Source organism: Poecilia reticulata, linkage group LG12 (genome assembly GCF_000633615.1).
Source record: "Poecilia reticulata strain Guanapo linkage group LG12, Guppy_female_1.0+MT, whole genome shotgun sequence".
Taxonomy (NCBI): domain Eukaryota; kingdom Metazoa; phylum Chordata; class Actinopteri; order Cyprinodontiformes; family Poeciliidae; genus Poecilia; species Poecilia reticulata.
In genome coordinates, this window is record NC_024342.1 from 4346340 (window position 1) to 4371361 (window position 25022).

The window sequence follows — 25022 nt, forward strand, 5'->3', positions numbered from 1 at the left end:
TTTCGGTGTTGAATCGGGGGTAAATAAATAAATAAATAAATAAATAAATAAATAAATAACGCTAAATAAATAAATAAATAACGCAGAACCGGTCCACGCACGAGCTTCTCCGTCCTGTAATCGCTGCATGAAATCAGTTCCTTATGGTCGTAGTGTGGCGTCCTCGGCGGATTGATTCCCAGGAAAGCAGGACAGCAAACCCCGAAATCTAATTATGGGACGCGCGCGACTCCCGCCGCGGTGATTGATGCTCCTTCGTGTAAGTGATGTGTTCCGCTCGCGCCCCGTGGCGCCGCTCTGCGAAACCCGCAATGGAAACGCTGGAAGTGGAACAAAAGAGGTTGGGTTGGAGTGGGGAGGAAAGTGGCAGATGAGTTCAGCATTAAGCCTCCACCAAACTTCTCTTCAGCTGACCAGGTGTGTGTTTCCAGGTAGGATTTTTGTTGTTGTTGTTGTTAACCATTTGAACAGGTGTTTGTCCACTAATGAATTTTATGTTTGCTCAGGGAGAGCAGTATTAGTGTCCAGACCAGCAGTTTAATATTGGAGGAAAACAAAAGGGTGCAGTATGGGAACGAGAAAAAAGCGTCGAGAACGTTTGAACCTTTCCGTGTTTTGTCGCATTATAACGTCAAACTTCGTTGTGTCTTACTGGGATTTTATGTCGCCAAAAGGTTGTGCATAATTGTGAAATTTACGAGTAAAACCTGGAAATTGTGCATTTTTAGTGAACACTCCAACATCAAATGAAGAACGTTTCTAGGATTAAAAGACTTATGTCTAGAGAAACTCATCCATACGTTTATCTTTAGTTACTACAACAGAGGCTGGGTTTTCATTACAAATATGGGCAAAACTTTGTCAATTTTCCGCTAATGTCTAAAAAAAAAATCACGATTTCGCAATTGCGGCATTTCCATTACATAAGAAACGCAATTAAAAACACATGTGAAAGCATTTGTTCACACAAGTCATTAAAAATCATTGTCCTCCAACTGCCTCCTGTTGCCTTCTTCTTCGTGGATTTGCGGTTGATCAACATCCGGTTGTTGATCATGTGATTTGTGTGATTTGTGTGACGTGAAAAAAGTCTTTTGCTTGCAGTTTTGCGAAGTAAACCAAATTCAATGCACCTTATCCATTCAGCAAAAACATTTTTTTTCAAACAAGTTTCTCCAATAAGCAAATGTATTTTGAAATTTTCAGTGTGCACAATTATCAACGGAAAAGCAGCTAGTGTCTCTTCATCAACCAGACAGCCGCAATTGTCTAACTAAAACCAGGAAGATAGAGTATAGAGTATAAGCTTCTGGCTTCCTGCAGCTCAGAGAAGAGACTTTAAAATACTTTTAGTTAATAAATTACTAAATGACTTAGCACAGTAATACATTAAAGACCTGCTGTTGTATCAGTCTTCCACACCTCTCAAGTCTTCTGGTTCTGGTCTTCTGTACAACCAGAACCAAACATGGAGAAGCAGCTTTCAGCATTTATGCACCACAAATCTGGAACAAACTTCCACAAAACTGCAAAATTGCAGAAACACTGAATTCCCTTAAATCAAGGCTAAACCCCCAGTGTATGATAAGCCTGGTGGGCCACCAGGCTTTAGTTGACCCCCCACCGTTTACCCCCAAATAGGCTAGGTTTTATTTAGTGCACTGCAATATTTTCTTTATTCTTGATGTTTTATTTCTCACATTTCATGTCGGTTTTTAGCCTTTTTTTAACACAAAAAACACGGTGGAGTTACTTTCTCAGCGTCATGAGCTTAGCTAGTTTTCTGGAGGAAACCTTGTATATTGCTTCCTTCTTAATTGGTTAATGTATTTTGTTTCTATGATGGAAGGCACTTTGAATTGCCTTGTTGCTGAAATGTTCTACACAAATAAATTTGACATAGCCTGTTCTTTATAGAACCATTACAGGAACTCCAGGATATTTGAAATGTTCTTCTTTCTCACTCAGACAGGATGAATTTTAAAATACTTTTTAAAGCACTCCCACAGATTACCAACTGGATTTAGGTCTACACTTTGACTGGGCCATTCTAAAAAACAAACAAAAAAAAATATCTTAACGATGCCGTTCTCAATCTTCTCTAACAAACCTCTGAGGCCAGAAACAAAACAATTTTACGCTGAGAGTAAATTATACACAAGTGGACTCTCTTTACTAATTGCATGACTTCTAGAGAAAATTGGTTGCACTGGATTTTAATCAGGAGCACCGTAGATTCCGGGTGAATACGAATGCATGCGACTCTTCTCATTGTTGTTTTGTAAACCGTTTTAAACACTATGTCACTTCCACTTCAGAATTATGCGCTGCTTCATGTCGGTCTGAAATAACTACTGTTGTTCCGTTTTTGCCTTTTGAATGAATGGATGTGCAATTTAAGCGACATGGCTGTGTGTTACTTTTATGTGCATTCATCCTCATTTACCTCATAGTAAAAATATCACAGTTCATTTGAAATAAGACAAAACTAACTTGCATGTTACTTTTCAGCAAGATATAGGATTTTGTTTTAAGGCAATAATTATCAAATATTAGTAGGGAGGATTTTTACATGGGAAAACCATTTTGTTTTCTATGTTTTCTAACTTGCTTTGAGAAGGTTATTTTTTGCTTCCTATAAGACACAGGAAGAGATTTTGGCTATAAAATACGTTTTCTTCTATTCTTTTTATTTCTAGGAGACAAAAGAAAATCTCAATTAATAAATCATGATTAAATGAAACTATTATTTTAACTCGGAGCAACAGAAGTACAAGCAAAACCTGCGAAGTTTGAGTCAAGGAACAAAAAAAAATAGAAGTGAAACATTCACACAGAAACCCCAGAGCAGCTGGACATTCTCCTGCAATGTGTAAACCCTCACAGTCATTATGACATACATGCAATCAAGCAACTCACTGTGCGTGCGTGCGTGCGTGCGTGTGTGTGTGCGCGTGTGTGTGCGTGTGTGTGTGTGTGTGAGAGCATAAACAGGGGAGATCCCGCACTAAGTACTGGGTTGTTTAGCAGCTCTCTCTGTGTCAGAGCAGCTGTTAATATATGAAATGTTGTGCTGCTGCCCTTCATTTGTACTCACTGGATCTCCGGACCTGGAAGGCATGAAGCCCGTGGTTAACGTTCATCGCTTTTAATCTAAACCGTCGCGCTGCTGGCGCTCTGCTTCTCTTAAGGATGTTTGAGTGTCAGATGCTCTGGGAGATTTCCAACACAATAAGCGTTCAGAGTGCTTCAGAACCTGAAACAACTCATGTTGTTTAGAATTTTGATTTCGTCTAAAGAATCAACCTGCGTTCACATCAGATGTCCTGAGGTATACGTTAATCAGTAGTTTTCTTTCAAATCCAGAGAGAACAACTCATTTTCCAAAGAGTGTAGCAAAATGAGGGTGTTATACGAGATGATTTAGTTGTAATGTTGGTTCCACATGCTTTGTGTCTTTATTTTGTCGATATGTTTTGCTTTTTCATGTGCAGAAGTCTTTTTGAAACCCCACACTATGATTTTTGGTAACACTTTATTTGAAGGGGTGTGCATAAGACTGACATGACACTGTCATAAACATGACATAACATCTGTCATGAACATGAATAAGTCTTTATGAATGTTTATGACAGTTGTCATGAAGTGTCATTCGGTAAATAATGACACTTTTAATGCAAAGTTGCTCTAAAAGATGCATTAAAATCCATTAAAAGTGCCAACTTTGCATGATTTTGTAAATTATAATAATTTAATGCAAAGAAGGCATTTTTAATGGACTTTTAATGCATCTTTTAGAGCAACTTTGCATTAAAAGTGTCATTATTTACCAAATGACACTTCATGATGACTGTCATAAACATTCAGAAAGACTTCTTTATGTTCATGACAGGTGTTATGTCATGTTTATGACAGGGTCATGTCAGTCTTATGCACACCCCTTCAAATAAAGTGTTACCTGATTATTATTTTTTTACCTTCATCAACCCTAATTTTATTATTTTCTTCTCTAATGAATGGGCAGCCGTACGTCTCTGCCCATGTGCTATGTTGTTTGTTTTTGTCTTTTTGTATTTGGATGGGCTACACTGAAATTTTTTTTATTGTGGCAGTATTTTCATCCACTGTATTTTATAGCGCATGAAGAAAATTGACAAAATTGTATGCGATTAGTCAAATAAAAAAAAATGCAAACACCCATTACCTGTCCACCAAGCTGGATTCTACATGTAGATCTTTCACTCTGCTGTTCATACGCTTATTTTCAAAATCATCTTCACCTGTTTATGTCAAGAAAGTGAGAATTATGGCTCTTATCTCTTTCATTCTTTTGAATCTAATGTAAAGATTTGCTTTTACAGACAGTCGTACTCATTCTGCATATAAAAAAAAGTCTAACTGTTGTTTTACTTTAGAGCAAACTAAGTTGTGTAGCATCTGCAGAGCTGGTTGTGTAGCTTTATTCACATGATGTGCATGAGTAGATGTTCACCGCAGCCATCTGGGAGGACCCGACCAGAGAAAGCCTGCAGGTCTCTGTACATGCAACTGCACTTACATATTTTCATCTAGTGTAGCCCAAGCATGTGGAGGATTTCATCTTGGTTAAAATGACATATATAAAATCACGAGTTTCTTTTGATTGAGATCATTTGTTTTCTTAAATCAGAAAAAAAGGAAGAATGTAATATGGATTAAAAGATTAATCGGTTGTTCAATGTTGATCTTTGCTCAAGAACACAGAAATATATTACTAATGTCATCGAAATGTTGGTGCAACTTCAGAGAGCGCATTGCTGTTATGGTGAAATAAATTGTGCTGAGAAACTACTGTATCAAGCATGGCGGTGGCAGTGTCATGGTGTGGACCCATTCAATAAATGAGAACATCATTTATTTCTGTTCATTTGGATGATTTTCCACTTACAGTTAATTGAAAATTAAAAATAAGAATATTAAATCAGTAAAAAAAAACTTTTTAAAAACACAAATGTGCTTTTACTGAAAAGTTTTAAACCAGCTTTATGGTTGTGATTTTCGAAAGATACTTAGACTCTGACAAACGAGACTCATTGGATTGTAATTTATTGATTATGACTATAATTGAACATGGCTGGAGTGAAGAGGCAGAACAACTTCCTTTAAAATGTTCAACTTTACCTTCAACCAACAGAATTAGGTGTTATTTTGGGTCCACTGACTTTAAAGCAACAGTGTGACTTTTATAAGAAATAATATTTTTCACATACTTGTTAAAATTATTATTATGTTGTGACAGTAAACAATTAATCTGTGAAAAAACTTAACTACTTCCCAGAAATACACCGTTTAGTCAGAAACAACCAATCAGAGCCAGGAGGAGGGTCTTAGCGCTGTCAATCACTCTTGTTTTCTGCTATGCTACAGACAGTGCATGCACAGTGGAGCCTGCCAAGAATGCTAAGAACAGTAAGCATGACGGCTAAAAAATAGGTTTCCACCAGCCATTAGCACATTGAGCACTGTGTACACAAGTTGATTGACAGCACTAAGACCCTCATCCTGGCACTGATTGGTTGTTTTTGACCTGGAGTGTTGCATTTCTTAAGATGGCAATAGGAGGAGGAGAAGTTAGATTATTTTTTTTATTACAGATTATCTGTCTCATATTATACCGTCATGACATAGTGACAGTTTGAACAAATTGGTAAAAAAAAAAATATTTTAGCAAAAGTTACATACTGCAATTTTAAGTGCTGAATAATTGGCAATAAGCTTTTTAAGCCACAACATTGATTTCTACACATGACTATAAAACACATATACTCATGGGGCAAAGTAAAAAGAAGAAAAAAGTGGATTCATAAATCTAACATTGGCTTCTCGATAATCTAGATTTCAGAATGACGAACCCAAATTGATGCACCAACATGTACCAGGCGACTCTGTGAGTGTATATGTGGCTGCATCTGCTGCATTTCTCTGTTATGGAAGTGATTTATGAACGTACATCCAGATAGTGTCAGCAGGCCACGACTGCACGACTGCTGGAAAATCGTTTCTCCACAGCGTATAGACTGCTGATTCAAGAGAGTTCTGCTGATTGTTAAAATCCCATCAGAAGGGGGTTATTATAAGGTTAGCATTCGCTCATAATAACCCCAATCACAACAACACGACGGGTTGTAAAGGGAATTGCCATCACAATGAAGTGAAGTGGCCATAAACAATATTGGCTTGACTTTTTATGGGAAAAGACCAAGGAGTTGGGACGGAGTGGGGTTGCTTCTCACGGGAAAGTGCTGCTTAAGTTGGCATACAAAAAAAAAAGAATAAATAAATATAAAAAAGATTGGAGACTTGGTCTGCACTTGCAGCTGTATCTCAAAATGCAGTGAAAGACTTGAAAATGTCATCATTAGCAGGCATTTCCATAAGAAGAAGAAGAACGTCTAGCCAATCGTGAAAACTGAAATGTCAAGAGAAGAGGCGAATCTTTCATATTCTGAGCCTCTATCAAGACTCACACTTTGAAACTCTTGGCACAGTTGGATAAGAATGTCAAAAGACGAGCAAAGGGCAGGAAAAAAAACTGAAAAAAAGAGACTGAGAGACTGACAGTCGCAGAGAAGGGATAGGATGGTGGGATCATACACAGACCTGGCTGCCTGTTATGCACCATTATGCATTTTAACTTCATCATTAAAAGTTTTCTTGGAACTGCAGAGCAGCAAGTTGATTTCCTATTTTCTTCTTGGCCATATGCTGCAGAAACTCGCAAAGCATATCATAATGTACATCACGGAGACAATCCTTTGGTTAGAGACGTGAAGCGTTCAGGTGAAAGAACTGCACTGGTCGATATGAGTTTACATAAGATTGCGGACAGGAGAATATGTATGTGATTTCTGTACAAAATAATAATAAAATTCAATCATCCCTCTTATATAATGCTTATTATTATAAACAGAGCTGAGAGAAAATGACCAAATGTAATCATATAATCAGCATTTAAATACAATTTTAGTTGATAGACTGTTCACCTCCATTTGCAGATACAATTCTTAAATCACATATGATAAAACTATGGAAACGCCTCTGATTTTTGTTACTTGTTTGCAGGTTGGTGTGTGTTAAACCTGAGTCCATCCTTCAAATGCATGCCGGTGTGCACAAAACAAAGTTTATTTTCGCAAGATTTGCTTGTCATCTCGAGAAAACCATCAAGAAAAATGCGTAAAACGTCCACTGTGGGCTTCCGTAGTTTTCTGGCTCTTGCTCTTACGTACTGGTTGTGATTCAGCAGCGTAAAATGTGATCACGTGTAACTTTATTCCTGATCTTAAGAGTTTGATTCGGCCTGCATGTAATGCAGTGTTTGAATGTGCATAAATTAGAGGAAACAGTTATTGTTATTGCTAGCACAAGTTAGCATAACAGTTAGCAAACTCCATTGGATTCCTGAACGGTGTAGAACTCCATGTAGTCGGGTATGATACATTTTTCAGATACAGTACAAGCTCAGACTTCTGGGTAAATGTCGCTTTATACTGAAGATGAATCATCGGTTTCCAACAGCAACAGAGTTGATGTTGAGCTGGAGTTTAGGGCCGGTCCCATGACAAATAAAAAGAAAAGCACATTTACCCAGCAGTTGATGATAAAGGACTGTAACTCAGATAGAAGAGCAGCGAGTATTTCCAATCTTACTACACACTTATTCAGGAAATTAGAACATTATTTTAAAAAAATTCATTCATTTTATCAAGTCGCCTCACTAAGAAACATAAAAATAAATTACAAACAGACTCATTTTGCTGTTTTAAAGCATTTATTTCTGTTAATTGCGACAATTTCTCATTACAATTAAAGCTAATGAAAACATGACATGAAAGGGTCGCAACAAAAATTAATAGATCTTTATCAATATAGAGATGTGGGCTTGTTGAGAAGTTTGCTTAATACCTGCTGAAAGGTTGTTTCCAATAAAAATTAAGTCATTTTTTTATTTTTATAATGGATGTTGTCGTAGGGTGAAAACATCCTGGCACAATGACTTGGCCAGAAAAAAGTGTAAACTCAAAACAGTCTTTCCCACAAACAGAAAACACACTTTAAATTCTCATCCTTGGACAGTATTAGTGATACAAATAAAAAAGTATCAAACAACATAGACCTAATTACTCCTGCACACCAATAAAACCTCGCTAAATGTCTCCCGTCTCACTTTCCACTCAAATTCATTTGCTTGCCTTGATATACGCGTATAAAAAGTACATTTAAAACCGCTGTTGTCTAAAATGTGCTGAGCGTTGAGGATTCTCGCTTTGGCTTCACGCACAGATGCATTCACAGCTTCAAGCGGTTTGTGTCTCATCATCTGGCGACACACAAAGTTAGTTAGGACACTTTTCATTTGGCTGCTGCATTGCGCCACGCCATCTCGAGGCAGCTTTTTGCCGAGCTCCTGGTGCTTGGATGTTCATTGTCAGATTCCAGGCGATGTCTTATCTAATCCTGCCGAGCAACAAAGGTGACCAGAAACGTCATTTATCAACCTGCCAAGACCCAACTGGAATCTAAACCCACGCTTAGCTACTATTAAAGACTTAAGATTCTTCTGGAAACATTGAATTGATCCTGAAGGATTTAGCATTTGGTAAAATACTAATCCATTTTTTTTTTTTTTGCACTAGACCTATTCCTAAGAAGGAGAATTACTTGATTGTTTTACCTGCGTTCCACCAGTAATAAAGTAATGCTGATGTTTCAGATTGCATTTCAAGGGCCTAAAGTTTGATTACAGGGATCCCTCGCTATAACGCGGCTCACCTTTCGCGGTCTCGCTGCTTCACGGATTTTTTTGTGTGCAGTTTTTGTCAACAGTGCATTGTCTTCTGCGTCCTGATTGGCTAAAATATGCGTAATACAGAATGCCCATTCAGGAGATGGAAACTGAAACTTTGAATGCCTGCTGAAAAAAACTGTGGCCGGAGGCTCTGCAGTAGATACAGATGTGAATCTCGCGGGGCAGTTTGGAGGAGACGCTTTAATGACATGACTCCAGATGATATTAATGCCGTGATTGATGCACACGCACATCCACTGATCTGAAAACAGGTTTTGTTCTTTGGTTTCAATGTAGAGTATTTAATTATGAGCTAATTAAATGCGCTATTTAATTATGAGCATTAAATAGCGCATAATATAATGCGCTATTTAATGCACAATAAATGTGCATTTAATGTAGGTAACTAAAAAAATATTTACCTTTATTTTTTTAGTTGTAAAAAAATAAAATAAAGGTAACTACTTCGCGAATTTCACTTATCGCAGGTTATTTTCAGAACGCAACCCCCGCGAAAAACGAGGGATCACTGTATTTTCTTCCAGCAGCAGTGGGATCTAGGAGACGCACTGATGTGTCGACTTGGCAGGTTTTCTAAGAGGCCATGCCACTGTAATGGTACAGAAGTCCCAGAGGGAAACCACTCTTACAGGCTGACATGCATTTCCAGCTGCGACGTAAACCAGAACAGAATTTAACAGATTGGCATGCTTCTAATAATTTCATAATTATATTACTCATGGCTTAAAATAGGTTCTCATATATGCCTACTTGGCAACCTGCAAAACAGAACATACATATTTTGTTCTGGTCTTCACTTTAGATCATGTTAAGGATTTTCTTAATTGTAATTGGTCTGATGAGAAATTAGTCATAAACCATAGTTGAAGTTTTGTGATACCTTTGCATTTTTCTACAAAAGGCACAGACATGTTGGTAAAAAAAGATAACAGTTTCTTTACTGTTGTTGTTCCCCAGGCAAATGTTTTCTTGAACAGATGTAGAAAAGTTTCTATCCAAACAACTTGAAGGGTTTCCTCCATTGCACTATGAGTCTGGCGGGCTGCCAGGCTAAAGCTTGAACTACAGGCGGTGACGTCACTCATTCAAATTTACTTTCCTATGCAACTTGATCAGTGAGGTGACAATCATCCTCCAGCTAGCCAAGCAACCAGCGAAATTCGTGCATGTGAAGTTTTGGGCCTTCACATGTAGACTTATACAGCGACGTGACGCAAGAAAATTGAAAAATGTTCAACTTGTATTGCTGCCGCCGCAATCGTTTATTGGGTTTCACCCTGGGTGGCTAAAATCGTAACCTGTCGTGTCATGTGTCAAGCTCATTCAAGTTGATGCATTAAACTAGGCAAGAGCAATCACAGCGTCTGTTCCGCGGGATGGCTAATAATTACTTTGTCATATTTTTAAATTTCCTGCCAACTTTTAACAATTTTTTAAAACACAAAAACATATTGTGCCTCTGGTCGGCTTCCCATGCCCTCCTCCCACTAATATTAGCAACTTTTTAGGGGAAAGCCCTGAAACTTGAAAAATAAAAAAGTAAGAAAGCTGTTAGTCTCCCCCCACCCCTTTGGATGTTCTCATCCCATCCAAACATAGGTTCTTCATTTAGAGAGTGAGTTTGATGCGGATCTTTGTCTGATATGCATCATCGTGTGAGGAATGCCAACTTTGGACAATTTTTGGATCTGGTTGGACAGAGCTGAATTTCTCTGCTGATGCTCATCCCACACTTAAAGATGTCTAATCCCAAAGTGATAGTTCATTACAGTCTGTGATTAGACCCTCTCCCGTCACACCATCAGCAAACTAATAATGTGTGAACGGAGCTCATCAGTGAGCCGAGCACAAAGTGCAGCTTATGAGTAATATTCTGAGTGCTGCAGTCCTGGAGACGTTCCAGACGTACTTCCAACACACGAAGTGTAATTAGATTCAATTCAGTTCTTGGACCACGAGTTTTACCGACGTGAAAAAAACTTCTCATTAATCACAGAGGTGCATAGCTTATTGGCTGTCGAGTCACATTTTTGTCTGAAATTACTTCTCATTTTGATTTGATTCTAATTGTAATGACATTGTTACAACTTGTGTACATTTTTTTGACTTTGTAATTCAAAACCTGCCTGGATTCGCATTATTTAACCACCATGCATTTGTACACTGAATTATAGAAATGTCAACGTAAGACCTTTACATTGCTGCCAATGAATCTGATGTTAGACATTTTAGAGCCTTGTTCATCTTGAACTGCATTTTTATTAGTCTTATTTGATTTTTTTCCTCGGTAAATTAGTAATATACCATCCATCCATTCATCCCCACTTGATAATATAAGGTGCTCACAGAACAACACAAAGATACACACAAGCAGACAACCATATCTTCTCACACTCAGACATAAGGGCAAATTAGAAAGACAAATGAAGCTAAAAATATGCAGATCTTAGAGTGAAGGAAGAACCAAGAGTACAGAGAGAAACAACCTTGGATCCACCTAAGCTCATTTTTTTATGATTTGTAACCCTGTACCTACTGCCAAGCATGGTGAAGGCAGCTTCATATAAGGATCTGTTTTTGCTCGTTTATTGCACAAAACAGGTGAAATAATAAACACGAAGGAGGATTTCCAAATTCTTCAACTTGGATCAGCACTCCAAATGTTAAACGACAAGATCCGGGTATTTCATACCATTACCACACAGTTACCATACCAATAACCATATTATACCATTACTATACCATTACCGTAATTCCTAACTATACCCATTGAAAATGCATGGACTTTGCTTAAAAGTTCATTAAAAGAAATTAAATCTACCCATTTAAATGAGCTCTTCGGCTCTTAAGAGCAGAAGTGTGAAATATTCATTTCCGATCCATACAGTTGTTCTCACACAACCTAAAAAAATATATTGTCAATGTATTTTTTTAATTTTCACCAAAAAGTCAATGACTCCACACATTGTGTTCTCAATGGCTCATTTCTTTTGCTTTTTTTTTCGTGTCTCAGCACAACACGAATTGCTGTTAGACGGCTCTTTATATAGATTTTAAGGTTTGGCTTTCTGAGTGTAAAAATGCCCCTGCAGCTATTATAAGAAAGAAAGGTTGCAGTTACTGATTATATAAACATTTTAGTCAAGCTAAAATGTTTGTTTTTTTCTTTCTCTCCCCACAGATTCCCTCTGCTGAGTTCTGACCGGACAGAATTCGGATAGGGTCTCCGTCTGAACTCTGTCTGGTAACGCCCATCCAATGGAAAAAGACATGATTGTTTAACCATTAGTTACCTGGCTGCTGGTTACTTTCTCAAAGCTTATACAGCATCTCACCCTACCTTGAGATAAGTCATCAGTAATAAGTAAAGAGGTACTTTAAATTTACATTTAGTGCCAACTCTCCTTGTGCCAAGATGGATGAAGCACCTAACAACAGGACTTCCTTGGTCAAAGGTGCCAAGGACATCGCAAAGGAAGCCAAGAGGCATGCTTCCAAAAATTTCAACAAAGCTGTTGATCGTGCCTCTGACGAATACTCTGCCCAACGCAGCTATGACCGCTTCCACAACGAGAATGAGGACAACTACAACGTGTACAATCAGCCGGAATACGGCGACAACGCGGCCAACGACGAGGACGGGGCGTCCAGTGACGCAACCGAGGGCCACGACGACGAAGATGAGATCTACGAAGGCGAGTACCAAGGCGTGCCGGCCTCCAACAACGAAAAGCCCCGGGATGGGCAGGTGGCTCTGGGCCTAAAGAACCTCAAGAGCCAGAAGGAGCTGGAAAACGAGAGGCAGGCAGACGAGGAGGAGCTGGCTCAGCAGTACGAGCTGATCATGCAGGAGTGTGGCCACGGGAGGTTCCAGTGGCAGCTTTTCTTCGTGCTCGGACTGGCGCTCATGTCTGACGGCGTGGAAGTGTTTGTGGTGGGGTTCGTCCTGCCCAGCGCTGAGACGGACATGTGCGTCCCCAACTCTGGCGCGGGATGGCTTGGTAAGTGGTCTCTTCACATGATACCAAATGAATGTGTGAAACCACCGCAAGCCATTCTTCTTTATGTTACTCATTGGGTTTTTAAACGTCCAGTGTTTTATAAAATTTACTTTTACATAATCTTATGATATTATGCACACCTGGAGTGAAATCCTTTAATCTCCCATGGCAACCAGTCAGTTGTGCAAAACACTTGGGTAAAATCCGCACAACTCCAGAAGGACTTGACTCTTTTAACACCAGACTTAAATTTTTTGTGACGATATCCCGTTAAATCATGATGTTGCTCTTGGATTTCTGTTTTACAATACTACTACATAGTGATACATGGATAACTAATCACTAACCATTCGTGATGTCACATTCGACATATTCTAGAGATAACATAAGTGCAATAACAAGGCATTTTATTAACATTTTGTGCTTTTCTGCCCCACAGACACTTATTTCTAAATGATTTTCCTCTGAAACTTTTCTGAAACCCACCAAATGTTGTGAAAAGCAGCCCAAATTTTAACAACCTTTTTTTTTTTTTTTTTTTTCAACCAAGCATTTTCAAAAGTCAGTCTTGCTGATATGGAAACACTAACTTTAGCCCTCTAAGAAAAACACGTAAAACGCTAGACTGAAGTTTGTCAAAAAGAACGAAAACATAGATCACAACTTAAGTAAAAATGTCTTGTTTTATACAGATGACATCAAATATTGACACTTGAGTCTATAATTTGAATAATGTAGAAGCAGCCACGGAGTTGTCATGGCACCAGGTATTTGGATACATGAGTAGGAGGTGTCATCACTCTGAATGTGTGCCGCTTGTCTTCCTGTTTTCTCACTGATATCAAAAATAGCTTCAAGCACAATATTTTTTTTCCTTCAGTTTCCACTAATATTTGAGTCTTTACACAGACAACAACACAAACAGTACCGTTTCTGCCGGCGCAGTGTTACGATTTCGAGGTTGTTCAGACCGAAGATGGAGGCGAACGCTCCCCTTTCAAGAGCGGGACGGTTTGCTGTTCAACCAGACTGATCCCATGTTGTGAGTCATCTCTCAGTGGGAGTCACGAGGGAAAGAATAGAAAGAATGAGTCATTTTACCAGCTGGCTTACACACAGCATAAATAATGGATGTGCGTACACGCTCACTTGTGAAGGATAAACCGTACACAACGGACTCAATTGGCACTTTTATCACCGATCCTGTGAGAAGGTCAGCGACTCGAGAAGCGCTTGATAAGAGCGTCTTCTGTTTGAAAGGAGAAAACAGCAGAACTGATAGATTACAGGGAAAGTCAGTTTATCCTGCAGGGATGTTAGGAATGTCGGTGTTTAGCTGGTGTGTAATGTTAGCCTACAGTTCATCACAGGAAACACTTTTAAACAATAAGTTGTTCTCGTCCTTTCACTCATCCTGAGGAATTGATGCCAAATTAGTCAATCTTTGTTTCGTCAGATCTAAGGATTTTTGCTGATTGTGCTGTAAACTTGACAGTCTTTCTTTTTTTCACTTTAAAGATGATAGCGTCTGGTCTAATAGTTCAGATCTAACTATTTCCGCCAACAATTTTTCTATTTCATTCAAACTTCATTTACATAATTTTAACTGAGCTTTACTGCTCCAAACGCTGCTAAAACGCCACTGTATTCCTCTTCAGAGGTCTGTGTTTAGACAACTGCTAGCACACTTTTTTATGTGTAAATAAATCAAAGAAAAAAAATTTTTTTTGATTCGTATAAACATTCATCTTGAATTATTGTAAGGGATTATTAGCATTCATTTATAATAATTTTAAGATATGAATAAAATTCCTCTTCCTCATGTTATAATCTAAGTTGAGATACCATCAGATAGCAGATTGTCGTCTTCTTCTTCTTCTCTTGTGTTTCCCCTCCATCACCCTCACAGTATAATCCATTTAATGCTCTTTCAGAGCTTCTCCGTCTCTCATAGCCATGCTGGTGATCTGACGATACGGGCTCGGGTTAATCTCTGCAGCATTGTGCTTTACTGCAGTTTAGCCATGGTAGACTGGCTCACGTACCTCCCTGGAGAAAAAGGGGAGGGAGAGCAAGAGCGCTGCTTTCACTCCCCTTTCCCCACGTTTTATTTGGTGCTCCACGACATATGGCTCGGATGTGGGTGTTTTCCTGCATCGCTATAGTCTGAACCAAGAGGAAAAGCCAACTTTTTTTTTTTTTTACAAAACTGTAAATGTAACATGGTATTGATTTAAGCGTGCTCTTAACAATAAATAGAATATAATAATTTATCTCTGCCTGCCCCCAACAAAAAAATTAATCAGTGGTGCACCAATATGAACATTCAGACCAGTCTCAACAACCAATATTTAGATAAACGATATTTATTGACATCTATAAAAATATGTTGCATGTTTACGTCCGCTGGAATTACTTTCCCCACTTTTATTATCTACTCTCAATAATTATTACATTTGTTTCGCATGAGTCCCGCCTCACACCTTTTGATTTTAGTTGGCCACGCTATGCTAGCTTGAGACGCAAAGCAGCTCGATAAATTTGACTGGCAACCAATCAGAAAGATAAAACAACAATTTCGATAAAGTCATAATTTTTCAATAGTGACTGAAAAAGAGATTTGATTAAAAAAATTAATTTGTTGGATTAACTCTTTATATTTTTGCATTTTTTCTTCAGGTTTTCTGAGGCCGCCCCTCCAGCGCCCTCCGGTGGTGCCCCCTGCTAAGGAAATTAATAATCGCTCACTTTTTAAGTAAACCTGGATAAAAGTTACACAACAATCTGAAATCATATTCAATGTATTGCATATGTGTGGATCAGCGCTGCTGTACATGCTATCAATAGTCAAACGGTGCATTGATAGAACTCAGAGGGAGAGAAAACAGTAACTAAACTCCAATGAGGGAAAAAACAAATCAGCAGGTGTTAAAGTAATTAATATCTGAGGACTGTGATTTGCTCCTGAGGGGTTTCTCCTCTCTCTCTCATCGCGACTCCTCGTCTGTCTCACCGCCTGCATCAGCCCACCCATCAGTCACACCTGGTCCTCTGGGGTTCCCCTCAGCGCTCGCTTAATGTCTCGAGCGTTCCAGCTGAGGAAGTAAGCGCTCGATTCGGCTGTGACGCAAGCCGTCTGTTTTTCTGTCTCTGTCTGTCTGTCTGCCCGCACTCTCCTCTCATCCATGTCAGGATGCTGCGTGGCTGCGAGGAGAGAAAAACCGAGCAGAAACTGAGGCGTTGGGAGAGACTTGCGCTTACACATGAGAGCTAATTAAAGTGGAAAAAAGCAGCGCGCAGGGAGACCACTGAAGTCAGCTTAAGAACCGGAAAAAAAACAGAGCTGTTTAGTGTTAATAAAGTTAACAAATTCACCCCTCCTCTTGCTTTATGAAAATATTAACACCATCTTTACTCTTTTTACTTGCATAGTAATGCTTTCATGACATCCTAGCTATGTGGAAACAAAACGGCATCTTTTCGTCTTATTTCTGCTGTTCTGACTCTCACTGGCCTGTTCGATTTTTAAAGGGGCAGTATTATGTGTTCTCCATGCGTAATGAAGTAACTACGTTAAGTTCACTTGTATATTAATTACGATTTAAAAGAAATTTGACTTTGTAATTTAACGCCTTGAAATTAGGCCTCTGTCTCTTTAAAAAACTTCAGCTCTTTCTGAAACTCCGCCTTCAGGAAGTCATCACAACCCTCTATTAACCCTTTAACAGCATTTTTACCAGCATTTCACTAAGAAGTAGCTCCCATAATGAGCTCAGCCGATATGCAGTTCCACCAGGTGTTTGCTAATTGTTGCTGGCTAGTCTGAAGGAGCTGAGTGGAGGAGTAGAAAGGGAAAGGCTCCTCTGTGAGGAAGAAGCTTGTAATCTGCAGCTCTGAGGAGGAACTTCATCCTCGAAGGCAGAGCTAGGTCCAACCAGGCGTCTTGCACAGCTGAATGGTTGCCATGGAGATTAAAGGATTTCTCAAACATGCACGAAAGACTCAATACTCACTCCATAAAACACACTCCAGGTATGTTTTTGATGAGRGAATAACATTATAAYATRATGTAAAGCTCAAAAAGTTGATTTTACTTAAAACTGTCCCATTAAAGTGCCTAGGTCACCTGTTTTAATCTACATTATTTACTTAAACTCTACATATATGAACGGACTATTGCTTATCCAAATTATCTGGAAAGGTAAACTGCTTCATAGATGTGATGTACTTTATAAAACAGACACGGTGAAAGTGTTTGCTTAACTGCGTCAAAGACGTGATACTGCCACCGCTACACTCTATTGCTTTAAACTGACCCTCGCAAATCTACGTAAAAGCTTTCAAGGTCTGACCCCAGTTTGAACCCTAACAGGAAATCACAAATCCAATCTCAGAAGCCTTTTATGCTGCGTCTCAGATGCCCCATTGCTATAACCACCCTGCCACCCTCCCCCCAACTCCTCCACACATACACACCCATCCTCCCCCCTTTATTACACGTACAAACGCAGCATGAGAGCGGCCATAAAACAAACGAGGTGGTGCTCCGCAGATACCATCTCTTCCCGAACACGCGCCAGCGTGTATCTACACAAATCAGAAGGCACCAGACGTTTTTTTTTTTTTGTGTGTGCAGAATGCAGCATTTTCAGACGCTCCGTTTGATACCGTATCACACGGTCTCCTCCTCATATCCTGAAGGAGTCTCCGCCGCCGCCGCAGTGCATAGATTCCTTGACTGTCACCTGTAATGAATCACTCGCTCTCGGCGTGCCTGCGCAGCGTGATAAGGCCCCCCTACTCTCGGTGAATCTGTCCCATCACCAGAGACGCAGCGAGCGCAAAAAGAACAGAAGACCTCCTCTCCCTCGCCAGCTTATTTTCTTTGCTGCCTCATCAAGCAATCGCATCTCCACTTCCACTAGCATTAGCATTTTTATTAGCACACAACAGAATAAAGTGGACCATTTACAGGCCTGGCAGCCCTCGCCCCTGTCCACAACCACCCTGTTTGAGAAAAAAAAAAAAAAGGCTCCAAACTCCTGTGGAGGAGTTGCCAAACAGAGAAACTGCTAATTTATGAACACTACAGTAGCTGTGTTTACTTTACAAATGTGCTCAAAACTTTGTCAATATTCCGCTAATGTAAAAAAACCCCACAAGTTTGCAATTTCAACGTTTCTGTTAAATAAGAAACGCAATTAAAATCACACTTGAATAAGTTTGTTTACGCAATAAGTTGTTAGAAAACATTCCATGCCATCATCCTCCATTCACTTCCTGTCATCTTCTTTGTCTTTTCCACCAATAGCAACATCCAGTTGTTGATCACTTGACTCATGAGACGCAATAAAAGTGTTTCCATTGCAGTTCTTCAGTAACAAATATATTTTGTTACTGAATATAACAAAATATATTAGTCCATGATGGACATTAGTCCATGGAAATTAGTCCATGATGGACTTATTTCCATCATGGACATTAGTCCGTTTCCATCATAGAAATGGACATTAGTCCATTTCTATGATGGACTAATGTCCATCATAGGAATGATGCACATTTCAGCAACAACGCACTTAAGTGATTTACTCCATAAAAGCCAGTTATGAAACAAGCAATAAACATCACATTTTGTCAAATGTCATCATCAAAATAATAAAATACATGTCAAATATGTTGATCAATGTTCCAGTTATTACAACTCAAAGCCAAATGGAAACAGGTGGGTTTTTAGTCTAGATTTTTAGGAACTCAGTGTTTCAGCTATTTTGCAGTTTTCTGGAAGTTTGTTCTAGATTTGTGGTGCATAGAAGCTGAAAGCTGCTTCTCCATGTTTGGTTCTGGTGTTGTAGAGAAGACCAGAACCAGAAGACCAGAGTGGGTTTGAATGTCCTTAATGAAAATAGTCCTTAAACTTTTCAAAGTGTAATAAAAATATAATAAAGTAACGGAGAAAGAGCAATAAATCTTTTAAAAAAGGATTGCATATTTTTTGTAAATTTCTATGCTCCAAAACATTTGAGTGTGACAGAAAAGCAAAGCAGATGAAGAATCTCAACAGGGGTTGAAATTTTTCTCACAGCCTTTATTGTAATCTAATAAATTGGCAGAATAATTAAAACCTGGCCAATAAAAATTGAACAGCTGAGACATAAACTAACGCGTCGTCACTGTGCCGTACAGAAGTTACTGTAACACATTCCTTTGTACTTATATTGTGGTTGTAAAGGCTGGTTAAATGAAACCTGATCGTACCATCCTCACACTGCTGAGTTAATCCAAACCCAGACATATCGACTGTCATTAGACTCTGGCAGTGTAATCGCAAAACCCCCAGTGCAGTTAAAACACTGTCTGGGTGATCTACAGCGTCGTGGACTGCAGTCACAATGTGGTTTATTTTAGTGCTATGAGCTGAGCTCAACCAATCGATCCTCTGTGTGTCATCAGTGTAGTCTGCTCAGTGTGTGGCTGGGAGCAACTCAGTTTAGTTTTGTTTTAAAAAAGATACCAACATCTCAAATGTTGTAGAGATGACTTCCCACGAGAGGTGGGCGATGTGGACTTAAAATTTTATCCCAATATTTTGGAGTTCTGTTGTGATAGCAATAAAAGTGATGATAAGAACTATTTATTACTGCTTTTTTAGGTAACTGTATGGCTGTGCCACACCAAGTACCTTAAAGAATGACTGATTTACATTGCACACGGTAACTACATTTAATCGTGTTTTCAAATGTATTGCTGTTGTTTCATTGAACAAACAGTGGAGTAAAGCTACCTATACGGACAGTTTTAGGTGACTTTAAACATATTTAATTGGAATTTATTGTGACAGCAATAAATCAGAATTCCTATTGTGATAAGAAATTTATCGTGATAAACGATACAATTCCCACCTGTTTTGCTTCTTTGAGTTTTTGCTTCAGCATTCCCGGTTGTACTGCTACTGATCAGTTTTATTATTCTGATTAGTTACGAACTTTACTGCAAAAACACAAAGTCTCACCAAGGATTTTTTTATATCTAATATGTAATGCAAATATCTTACAAAGAAGTTTTCAGCAAGACAGAGGAGCTTTTTTAAAGTTAACAATTCATTAATTTTGATAAAGAAAATACTAGTTCCACTGTCAGATTATTTCACTTATAACATGGGAATAATTTATAGTTGTAAGTGAAATAATTTGCCAGTAGAACTAATACTTTTTAAGTAAATATTTACTTAAAACAAGCTCCTGTATCTTCCTGGAAAGGTTACTTGTAAGTTAGTTTTATTTCAATTGTACTGAGGTATTAGAAACTAGAACATACATTCTTGGCAAGATTTTGTGTTTTTGCAGTGTTAACGTTTCTAAAAGCTGAATATGTAGAGGCTTTAGTAATTTAGTAATTAAAAATATACCTCTTTGCTCTCTTTCTGCCTCCTCCTCTCTCTGCAGGCAGCATTGTGTATCTGGGCATGATGTTCGGAGCGTTTTTCTGGGGCGGCCTGTCAGACAAGGTGGGCCGCAAACAGTGCCTGCTCATATCCATGTCCGTCAACGGCTTCTTTGCCTTTCTCTCCTCCTTTGTTCAAGGCTACAGTATGTTCCTCCTCTGCCGCATGGTGTCTGGCTTTGGGTGAGTGCACTTAACCTTTACTTTTCATTACTTTCCCTGCTCTTCTTCCCTTCATCCTCAGTGTAAATGAGATTTTGAAGGCCCCTGTGAGAATTTTCCCCCTCTATGCAGCCTGATCCTTCCTTCCGCTGCTCGTTGCTCTGCCGTCTCATCTACTTCTTTAAAGAAACCGCACAAAACCGACACGTTTGAAACAAACCACAGACAATAAGCAAACATCTTCAAGCTGTTTTCAGCTCGGCTGCCAGCTTCCTTGATAAATGGTTTGTCGTCCCTTCGCAGTTATCCTTTAGCATGTTCATACAGTAGACGAGCCTTTGGTGGCATTGATGTGAGCTGATAAGCTGCCGAAGAAACAAATAGATTTGGTTTTAGCGGACTTGAATGGGTTTGTCAGATTGGTTTGGAAATGTTCTGTTCAGTTTATTTATATATGGACAACAAATGTCATCTTAATGCACTTCAAAAGTTAAACTGGCCATCTTCTTTTAGCATTAGCTTCTTAGCATAATTGCCGAAGTCATATTTTAAAGGGTCAGTATTATGTAAAATCAACGTTTTTGAGATTTACAGCATATAATGTTGTTCCCTGATCAAAAACATACATGGAGTGTTGCTTCGATTCTTTCATGCATGTTTGAGAAATCCTTTAATCTCCCATTACAACCATTCAGCTGTGCAAAGCGCCTGGGTTGGACCCAGAACCCAGGTGAAACTCCTCCTCTGAGCTCCAGTTTCCAAGTTGCTGAGCGCCCCTGCCCCACTCAGCTCCTTCAGACTAGCCAGCAGCAATTAGCAAACACCTGGTGGAACCTTTGAGCTCATTATATGAGCTAATTTTCAGTGAAACACTGGTAAAAACGTTGCTCCGACTTCCTGAAGGCGGAGTTTCAGAAAGAGCAGGAGTTTTTAAAGAGACAGAGACCCAGCTTCAAGGTGTTAGATTGCAAAGTAAAATTTATTTTAAGTCATGTTTTATCACAGCTGAATGTAACATATTTACTTGCTTGTTCCATAAAATGGCACCATGCGGCTAGAAAACAGACAATACTGCCTCTTTAAAGTTTACATGCATAAAATATGGAGAAAATACAATCATATTTTACAAAACATGATATTTGGACTGTTAAGAAGTATCCTGATAGGTTGAGGACATAGACAATTAGGCAGGGGAATGCCTAATTGTCTAAAGGAGATCAATATTACACAGACATCTCAATGAGGCCAAATTATGACTGAGGCAAATATGCTATGAAGCTAACGGTTTAATAATATGACAACAAGCTAACTCCAAATGTAATCAACACAAGCCATTCATTATTGGTGGATTAAGATCAAGTTAGATAAAATCCAAATCCGTCATAATTACAGCACAATGAAGTCAAATTCAACTGTTTACAAAATGCAAAGTGGTAAAAATTTCAAGGAAACCCAGCTGACCGCTTTGCTATTGTCTTATTCTAACAAATTGGGGGAAATAAGTTTGGCTTGAAAGAAAGAAATACATTTTGCTAACTTCAATGAGCAACACTTCAGAAGTGGTTTTACAAATCCTGACAAGACTTTAGATTAACTTGTCATGAGACAGTATCTCATTGTTACGAGCCATCGTCGTGGTAATGAAATCCTAATAAGTAGTGTAGTTAATATCTAAAGTTGGAGGTGTTTTGCATTGTTTGGATCTGTTGTGGCCTTTTTCCAGAGCCGGGGACATGGATGGAAACGCTGAGGTGGGGAGTTTTGGAGGGTGTTGTCTCCAGTTTAACTGGATGCAGCTTGTTTCATTAAGCTTTTCCGTACCTCATTAACTTCGATTCCATAAACTGCCTCAGCAAAACAAGAGGGAAGACGGGACTTAAACAGCCAGATGGAGAGAAAAAAAGAGCACAGTTTATGTTTGTGAAATCTTTGTAATTAGGCTGAAATGAGGGAACAAATTGTCTCTAAAGAATTAACCGACAAATCTGAGTAATAGTTGGAAAAGTCCACGTTCGCCAAGACCTGCTTTGACATCCATCCCTCCAGACCTGGCCTGGCACCTTCAGATGATCCGGCACGTGTAATATTCACATCTATGTCTGGAAGAACGTGAAAAAATGTGACTGTTTCCACTTCCCTCATGCTCTCGCGAATTAACTTTGACTGCAAGGATGCAGTTACAGTAGAAACGACGCAGTCGGATGCTCAAGCGAGCTGAAGTATAACAGCTGGTTGTAAAGCAGATCAGGCCATAAAGATGCAAACTGGCCGCAGCATAGTGCACTAACAAAAATTTTAGGCTGTTGGAAAAATTTAAGTATTTAAAATTTGACACTTTTTTGTCAAAAATAAATAAATGGAACACAGTTGAGCGGATAGAAGCCAACAAGGGAGAGAAATGTACCCGGCTACAGACTCACAACACTTTTAAAAACAAAAAACAATAGGACCTTTTTCCACATTTTATCATGTTACAACTACAAACTTCCTTGTACTTTTTACACGTTAGAAAGTACATGTGAAAAAGTACACGTGCTTTATTTTATGATTAAGGGTCAATTATGACACTTAGTAGTGCATAATTGTGAAGTCAAAGAAAGACGACATAGAACAATGTGTACGGAGGTCTGGAATACGTATTTATTCACATCCATTCGCTCTCATGTCCCTACATAAAATCCAGTGCAGCCAGTTGCCAGCAGAAGTCACCCAGTCAGTAAACACAGTCCAGCTGCGTGTAATTTAATCTCGCCGTATGTCCAGCTTTGAAGTGAAAGTCTGAGGTTTGTTGGAGAACAAAAATGATCATGAAAAGAACAGCAGATAAGTCAGAGAATGTTAAGCAATAAAACATCATCTAAAGTATTGGACAACTAACAGAGCAGTGTTCAGCTTGTTACCTGAGAATGGACGGAACGTGTTACATTTGCAGGATGCCAGCTACCCTTTATCTTAACTTTATTCTCTCAATACTACGACTTTGTTCTTATAATATTATGACTTTATTCCTGTACTTTTTAATTTGTTAATTATTTCTTGGTGCGACCTTAATACTCCACCGTAGGCTCACGTGCAAATGAAAACCAGCTAAACTGACCCCAGTTTTTCATTAAGTTGAGACTAGCTGTGTTTCCGTTGACGATATAATTGCGCAAATTGGCATCGCAAAAATAAATTTGCATAATGGAAACACGGCAATTTCATAAAAACGCTGCAAAACGTTTTTACGCTAGGATTAGGTCGTTTCTCTGCAGTATTGAAATTGGGTTGTTTCGCAAAACTGAGATGGAGACACTTTTTTTGCATCAAATGAGCAACGTGATAACAGCTGCATTTTACTACTCGTGGAAACCACTGAACAGATGACAGGAAGTAGCAGGAGGAAGATGGTGCAGCATGTTTTAATGACTTATTGCGTGAACAAACGTGTGATTTTAATTGAATTTCTAATTTAATGGAAACACCGCGATTGCAAAATTATGTTTTTTGGCATTAGCGGAACAACAAAGTTTTGCGCAAATTTGTAACAGAAACACTGCTAGTGTTAGAGACGAACGCTGAGTGAAAGCTCATGATGCACAGTGATCATCATACATCTCGTCTAAGATGGCATAACATATTTGAAACATCTGAAGCATGTGATACAATGTGATACAATGACTTTGCAGGATTGGCGGCGCGGTGCCCATCGTGTTCTCGTATTTTGCGGAGGTCTTGGCCCGGGAGAAGCGAGGTGAGCACCTGAGCTGGCTCTGCATGTTCTGGATGATCGGAGGGATTTACGCCTCAGCCATGGCCTGGGCCATCATCCCACACTACGGTGAGTGTCAGCTCTCTGTAACCTGATGTACCAGGATTATTGAAGATGCGTACATTGAATGTAGAGCTGGACTATATATCTGAAAAACGCATCACGATATAAGCATTTCATATCGGTCAATATAGATAATTAGTGATTAGACTTTTGTTTTAAATATCTGAAATATCTGGTGGTGTGACCTTTTTTATGTTTATGCAGTTTTGAGGCATGGTGACAAAACCAGAAACTTCTGCTGCGCAAGTTATTCAACACTTTGTTGCTAGGTAACCAAAGAGCAAGTGAGTTAGTCAATGTCGCCAACCTGGCTTAGCTAAGAGGTTGAGCGGTTAAAGTCTTTTCTCTGCCTATATATCTCCCAGAATGCCGTGCGGTTCTGGCTTAGAGTTCAGTGAAATTATACATAGCTCCCACATGCCTGAAGCAGAAGTGATCCGCCCCACTAAACCACCATTTTGGTAGGTAAGAGCAGCACAAGGAATAGAGCAACCAAGGCCTCGAAACCAATAAGAAAAAAGTATAATGACACTCCTGAAAAATGTGCAAGACATGAGACGCATGAGACAGAGAAATGAGGCCTTTATTATTGTCATAGCAACTCCATAGCAACTGTCATGATCGTTAGCTGCAGATACCTACCAAGATCGCTGTCAGCTACAAAGTTTCCAGGAGTGTGACATCACATGAGAACGATGTGTTGAATATTCTACCAGACGTATTATTTGTTGATACTGATTATGTGTCTATCGCGATA

General features: G+C 39.1%; 1 protein-coding gene across 1 annotated transcript in view; it reads left to right on the forward strand.

Moving 5' to 3' along the window:
• The window catches only part of LOC103473289 (synaptic vesicle glycoprotein 2C-like), a 47641-nt gene that overhangs the window by 584 nt on the left and 22035 nt on the right, over nucleotides 1-25022 (forward strand). The window contains exons 2-4 of the mRNA XM_008423397.2: nucleotides 12030-12849; nucleotides 20292-20472; nucleotides 24120-24271. Of these exons, the coding sequence (XP_008421619.1) occupies nucleotides 12264-12849; nucleotides 20292-20472; nucleotides 24120-24271 (919 nt within the window). The 5' untranslated portion in view covers nucleotides 12030-12263. The remainder of the gene's footprint in view (nucleotides 1-12029; nucleotides 12850-20291; nucleotides 20473-24119; nucleotides 24272-25022) is intronic.